The following is a 7,759-nucleotide window of genomic DNA, read 5'->3' on the forward strand; positions in this document are numbered from 1 at the left end:
GCCTCCGTTGTTGTGTGAGAGAATTAAAAAGTTCTGCCCGTTCACGTATTCGTTGAATAATGAGAATGACAATTCACGAATTAACCATCACAGCTGACTTTAAGTCCCACGATAAAAACACGGGGCGCTTCTGATATCTCTTGTTCGACACGGTCTCTTCTTAAGAACCGAATCTCCTCGGTGGCGTCAGACTGTTGCGTGTCTGTGTCACCATCGCCACACATATATTTGTGAACGCCGGGATTCGAGTAAACTCATTCTCGCAAAGTGCCTGTCTTTAGGCAGGTCTCGAACCTTTCGCGGCTCCTGAATTATCTCTTTCCCGCATGCTTGGGTAGCAATAACGTTCGGCCCTCACTTGGCCACGAGCAACATCAGCTCTGCCCCAAAAATGCCCTTGCATCCTCTGATTGTAGTCTCCCCTTGTTATTGCTATCGATTTATCTGTCTACGATAGGCAGCGATTATCTGAGCGACGGGTCCCTGTTCGAATCCGATCGCGGGTAATAGGTGTCGGTAATTTCTTGGTTAGTGAGACCAGTGGGTGACACCTAGTGAGTCTTTTTATATGTATAATGTTGTATCGGGTTGGTGGAGCCAGTTTGTATCATTGGGGCCGGCTAAAACTAGTGAGTGTGGGATTTGTTGAGCGCAATTTAGAGACAACAAACGGCCGCGTTGAGACGGAGAGCGAGAGACGAGAGAGGAAGAGTGAGAGGTGGGCTGGTCTCTTCGTGACCGCAGCGATTTGCGCCGGCGTCTGGCGGTACGGGCGGGTTAGTGTGTGTGTATAGATGCTTACCCTCTCAGGCACGGGCACAGAGGACGGGGCGTGCACGGCGCGGTCGGTGCGGCCGCGACGGTCGGCGGTTAGCTGTCGACGTTGATCGGTTCTTTTCCGTAGACGAGCCATTTCGGACAGCGAGTGCTTGTAGATGGGCGGGCGACGTCGAGCAGGATGGTCGGATGCAACGCCCCCCTGCTCGTACTGTAAGACCGCCGGTGTCGGGCTCGGGCTTCTTGGTTGCGCCCCAGGCCTGCTCGTCCGATGCACGTATCTCTGCCGCTGCGCAGACAGCCACTGTGCGGAAGGTAGCTTGGCCGCTACGTAGTGCCTGTGGAAGACATGGAGGCTTACATGAGCCAGGATGTCTAAAGCACGATCTCTCTTCTGTCTCTCTTCTCTCTTCTCTCTCTTCTCTCTCATTATATACTATATTATATATTATATATATTATATATATATATATATAATATATTATATATTATTGAGTTCTCGTTCTCTCGCTCTGTATATACCTACCTATATATATATATATATATAATATATATTATATAATACATATCTATGGTATGTAAATCCGGATAATTTCATGATCAATAATAGATCATACATATAAACTAGTTTATTGTATAGATCGGTGGGTTTAAACCAATTGGAACGAATTCGCAGGAGACACAGGACAGGGTGACAGGCAGGGTAAATAGAGAGATAGATTTACTTGCGCGATGACGAATCGTGATGCGCCAAACCCGCATAACAACGACAATATCCGACGATTAAAACACAAACGTCGACAATATCCGACGATAAACCGACGATAACGACAATATCCGACGAACAACCGACGATAACCGACATATCCGGACGATAAACCGACGATAGACGACAATATTCCGACGACAACGACGATAACCGAACAATTATACTGACGATAACCGACGATAGCCGAACGAATAGCCGACGCTGCCCGACGGTTACCGGCGTGACGGATGTACTGCATTATATGCCAGACACCGAACCGACGCTTCATGCTCTGTGTAATTATATTCACACCACTCACGTACCGCGCTGTTTATTCACTTCAATCAATTCCTTTATTGCAGCTCGCGGGTCGCGGTAATCGTGGGCAGCAACAATGCGAGCCGAGAAAAATGCAGCAGCACCGATCGAGCACGCGGCGGATTTAACGCGGTAACTTAATAATAACCCCAGAGGACACTCCAAGCATCCTCCTGCGAGATTTCTCCCGTGCACCACACACAACGCACCCACAACACACACGCGAGCAACACACACACGTAGTGCACGCACGCACACACACGACACACACCACACACACCCACACACAACACACACCACACACCACACACCACACACACACGAGAGAGAGAGAGAGAGAGAGAGAGAGAGAGAGATCGGTGCTTTAGATCATCTGGCTCATGTAATCTCATGTCTTCCACAGGCACTACGGTAGCGCCAGCTACCTTCCGCACAGTGGCGTCTCGCAGCGGCAGAGATACGTGCATCGGACGAGCAGCCTGGGGCGCAACCAGAGCCGGCCCGACCCGGCGGTCTTACACTACGAGCAGGGGGCGCTGCATCCGACCATCCTGCTGCCGACGTCGCCCGCCATCTACAAGCACTCGCTGTCGAATGGCTCGCTACGGAAAGAACCGATCAACGTCGACAGCTACCGCCGACCGTCGCGCCGCACCGACCGCGCCGTGCCACGCCCGTCCTCTGTGCCCGTGCCTGAGAGGGTAAGCATCTATACACACACACTACCCGCCCGTACCGCCAGACGCGGGCGCATCGCTGCGGTCACAGAGACCAGCCCACCTCTCACTCTTCCTCTCTCTCTCTCGCTCTCCGTCTCACGCCGTTTGTGTCTCTATTGCGCTCACAATCTCCCACACCACTAGTTTTACCGCGCCCAATTGAACAACTGGCTCACCAACCCGATACAATATACATAAAAAAGGCTCACTAGGTGTCACCACTGTCCACTACCAAGAAATTACCGACACCTTATTACCGCGATCAATTTCGACAGGGGACCGTCGCTCAGATAATCGCTCCCTATCGTAGATAGATAACGATAGCAATAACAAGGGAGAACTAAATCAGAGGATGCAAGCATTTTTGCAGACTGATGTTGCTCGTGCCAAGTGGGGCCAACGTTATTCTACCAGCATGCGGGGAAAGAGATAATCATGGGAGCCGCGAGGTTCGAGTACTGCCTAGACAGGCACTTTGCGAGATGAGTTTACTCGATCCCGGCGTAAAAATAATGTGTGGGCGATGGTGACACAACGCAACAGCTGACGCCCCGAGAGATCGGTCTTAAGAAAGACGTGTCGAACAGAGATTATCAGAACCCGTGTTTTTACGTGGGACTTGAGTCACTGTGATGGTTAATTCGTGATTTCATTCTCATTATTCAACGAATACGTGAATGGGCGACTTTTTATAGTCATTGTAGTAGGTGTAGCAGTAGCAGTGGCATGGGAGTAGCAGTAGCAGTAGCAGTAGAAATAGCAGTAATAGCAGCAACAGAAGCAAAAAAGAGACGTGGAATATAAGTAGTATCAACAGCAGCTTGCATCGGCATAATGATCGTTAGCAGCAGCACTGTTGTGGTTGCTTTTATTATTATTATTATTGTTATTATTATTATTATTATTGTTATTAGCATCATCAGTAGTGTCAACAGCAGCTTGGATCAGCATAATGATCGTTAGCAGCAGCATTGTTGTGATTGCTGTTATTATTATTATTAGTATTATTATTATTATTATTATTATTATTATTTCCAAAGTGGATCACGGCATTAGCCGGTGGCTTCTGGGTTGACCGTGTCCCGCCCTGGGACATAGGGATTCAATCCAGACTTTTTCGCAGAATGTGTGCTGTTCTCAGTAGTGCGATTTTCTGCACTTCTTTAGCAGTGTGGTGGCCAGGGAGTTCCTTAAGGTTCTTCTCAAAACCATTCTTTATAGAGCCAACCCTTATTATTATTATTATTATTATTATTATTATTAATATTATTATTATTATTATTATTGTTAGCATCATCATCATTCATTATTATTATTACGTGTTCAGGCTATTTGTATGCACCAACCCCGCTTTTTCCGTGCATCTCTCTTCACTTAATATTTTAGTAGAAACCAATTTACACGCTGTACTGACACGATATCTGGTCGGGCTGCCGAGTGTCACGGGAAATGTGATGGGAACATCCAAACAAATATGGAAAATCCTTCGCGCATCTTTACGGCTTTCGGGCGGAGCTTAGGCGCGACGGAATTCGCATTAAACGTGTTGTGAGCTGTGCTGATCGTACGTGATTCCAACAGAGCATCCCGTCACGGACGCGCACTCATGACGTCGGACAAGTAATGCGATTAACGCTTCCTTCACCCACTGTATAGGAGGAGCAGCCGAGATTAATTCGTAAGCCAACGCTGTCGCTACTCTTCACGTGCAATGTCCGCGTTTTCTGCATGTTAGATTCACCGTAGCAACTTGTCGTTGGCGTAGTCATCGCCACGGCGGATCCGTACAGTGCTCCGAACGGCCATCATATCCCTAGCGAGCATATCCCAGGCTGTCAGAGTGACTGAAAAATTACTAGAGGTAATCATGTCCTTAAGTAAAGCGGTAAAGGTAAGCTTATAATGATAATATTTAATGGATATTCGGTGGGGGCCCATCGTAGGTTAGTGGCCTCCTGTTGCACTACTTTGCATCGCTGCCCCTGCGCCTCCCCGCATCTCTCCTCGCGATTGCGCTGTTCTCTTGCAGGTTGCCGTAGCTGTGTAAGCGTTACTACACACCTGGGAGCTACGCGCGAAGGCTTGTTTTCATCTCATCGCGTCGCCGCCTATTATGTATTCGCGACGTGCTCGCGTAGTTAACACGAATTCGTAATAAATTCGAGGGGGTGATTAGCTAATTAAAGCGATCCCGCGTCACAAGCTCGCGTCGGGTTTTGTCGTGACTAGACTACGCGCGAATGCAGCACAATGTGATGGTGAAATTAGATGCGAAATGTTTGAGCTGCGTGTGCGTGCGTGTTCTGAGTGCGTGCGTTTACGTGCATGTGGATACCCGGGCGTGTGAGTGCGTGCGTGCTGTGTACGCGCGTGTGTGCATGCATGCATGAATGCATGAGTGTCGAGTGTGCATGTGCATGCGCGCGCTTATGTGTGTGTGCGTGCGTAGGTGCGTGCGTGTGTGTGTGCAGAGTGACTTCTTAGATTCATTACAACCGGTCGTGTAACGAGTCATCGTGTACCACACACCGGGTCATTTACTCGCGTTAGAAGGATAGTTCGCATCCAACAACCTTCACTACCATTGCATCGACACCATCCGTCCGTGAGCCGCTGGTGAATGTCCAGTGATAACACGGAGCAAGCGGATGCCGGCAGAACGACGTAACGCGCGGGCGAAGTCAGCGGGAGCGTTAGCTACTGCTCACTGGAGGGTGTCCGCGGCCAGTAAACCTTGCAAAGGCGTAGTGAGCTGGCAGTTAGCTGCGCCGTCAGTATAACCAGGGAGCAGCCAGAAGAGCGGTTACACTTCCACCTTCTATGTCCGTCTGAGTGCATCGTACCGCATCGTCTTACACAAACACGCGTACACACGCACGCACGCAAGCAGGCAGGCAGGCGCGCGCACGTGCACACCCACGACACAACGGCACGCTACTTCTGAGAACGGTACGATCAAAGTTCGTTTGCTCACCCGTACGTCGTGCGACGAACCGCTGCAAGCGACGCGAACTCATCTGTACCGATCGACACCGACGACGACAGCGGCCGGAAACTCAGCTCTCGTCGCCTGCCCGATTGATATTTGACCAAGAACACAGCGGGTAAGTGTCGGTTTACACGTGTGTTTTACCTCGCAGTTGTAGTGCTATTTGTGTGTTTACGTCGTGTTATGGGCGCGCACGCACGCGCACACACACACACAAACACAAACACAAACACACACGCACGCACACACACACACACACACACACACACACACACACACACACACACACACACACACACACGACGACACACACAGCACGCTACGGCGCACACACACACACAGCACACACACACACACACACACAGTCACACCACCACACACACACCACAAACACACTCACAAAACACACAGCGCGCACACACATATGCTGCACACATGCACAGCACACACCCACACGACATACACAACACACACACAACCACAACACACCACACACACACACACACACACGCCACATTGCAATATATGCGCTGTAGGGTTACGGCATGGTTTCTCGAGTCTATATTGATATAAGTGCGTGTGGCTGTGGTTCGAGGCCTGCACTATCCCAATGGCCAGTGTTTTCTACCTGCTAGAAGAACATGCCGGACAGGGAATTCGCAACCATCGTTACTAATGCAGGTATACGACAGCACGAGCATAATTTTGTGGCGATGTCCATCTGTGCGTAGGTCCGCATTGCGCCAATATTACAGCCACGGGACCGTTAACGCTAACGCGACCGTACGCGGCGCACGTGGCTTATAATACCCAGCTCTATATTGCTCTACCCTTATTCCCCACTCTCATAGTCGGTATCATCTCTCTCACTCTCTCTCTCCTCCCATGTCCATCTCTCTCTCCTCATACTCTCTCTCTCTCACTCTCTCTCTTCTCTCTCTCTCTCTCTCTCCAACGTCTCTCTCTCCTCTCTTCTCTCTCTCTCTCTCTCCCTCTACATCATTCTCTCCCTCTCCTCTCTCTCTTCTCTCTCTCTTCTCTTTCTCCTCTCTCTCTCTCTCTCTCTTCTCTCCTCTCTCTCTCTCCCCCTCTCTCTCATCCTTTCCCCTCTCTCTCTCTCTGCTCTCTCTCTCCTCTCTCCTCTCTCATTCTCCCTCCGGTCTCCTCTCTCTCTATGTCGTCAATCAGCGACGTTTGCTATTACCGCGCACTGACGTTTTTCCGCCGCTGATGCCGCCGTCGCCTCCCGAAGCAATAGCAGCTTATTTGATTGCGTCGGATGCCTAGCCGACGAGAGAGCGAGGCATATTTACGGCGTAAGGAATGCGTCCGAAAGAGGTTGAAATGCAACCGCAGCGAGGTTTTCGAAGCTCGATACGCCAAATTCGAGTTGCAGCAGCAGTACAGCGCATGCCACTGGTGTCTCGAACAGGGCGCGTCTGTGAAGAGTTAGGGCGTGTCTGGGACGTGTGTGCGGTGTCTCCACCCGTGTATCTCCCCTCCGCGCTACGCGCAAGCAGTAGGCATGCACGACTCGAGACGGCGGCGCAGCTAGTAAACCATCATATACCAGCATTTTCGCACGAACGGCTGCGCGGCGGCAGTGGGAACGTTGTGCAGCGTTTTACACTGTGGGACGAACGCCAGCGTATTGCTGTTATGATCGCACGCACGGTCGACTCAGATAACGCCACGTCGATGGTTGATCTTGCCCGACAGCGAATCGGATCGGTTCTGCGTGGTTTCATATTGAATGGTGTGATATTCCTGGCAGACCGAGAGAAGAATATCTGATACACGCTACACCCAGGCGGGCGTAAGAATTAGTTCGAACGACACGAAAACGCTTTGTGTGATTGGCCAAGCAACGCATGTGTTTCTCGGTATAGGGCGAGAAGTGAGAGAAAGACTCATCGATGATAATGTTTGAAAGGCTCCGTATTTCGCAGCTTCATATAAGGCCATCTGTGGCATTAGATGCATCGCGCAAAATTTTAGAAGTAATAAATCTGAAAAAAAATGTTAACTGCATATTAGGCGTCACATACCTGATATACGCTGAATTACCAGCATGAATATAGCAGGCACGTAGTTTCTCATTGTTTCTCTCCTCCTCAATCGGCTGTTTTTCACAATCGCCCTCATCACTGTTCAGACATGGTATACTCTATACTGATGGCTATTCCGCTGCAGTTTATATATACGATA

General features: G+C 49.9%; 1 protein-coding gene across 1 annotated transcript in view; it reads left to right on the top strand.

The window, feature by feature from the left end:
• The window catches only part of LOC106806827, a 56,504-nt gene that overhangs the window by 7,462 nt on the left and 41,283 nt on the right, over positions 1 to 7,759 (top strand). The window contains exon 5 of the mRNA XM_014808948.1: positions 2,247 to 2,544. Coding sequence (XP_014664434.1) covers positions 2,247 to 2,544 — 298 coding nt within the window. The remainder of the gene's footprint in view (positions 1 to 2,246; positions 2,545 to 7,759) is intronic.

Source organism: Priapulus caudatus, unplaced genomic scaffold (assembly GCF_000485595.1).
Source record: "Priapulus caudatus unplaced genomic scaffold, Priapulus_caudatus-5.0.1 Scaffold181, whole genome shotgun sequence".
In the NCBI taxonomy this organism is placed as follows: Eukaryota; Metazoa; Priapulida; class Priapulimorpha; order Priapulimorphida; family Priapulidae; genus Priapulus; species Priapulus caudatus.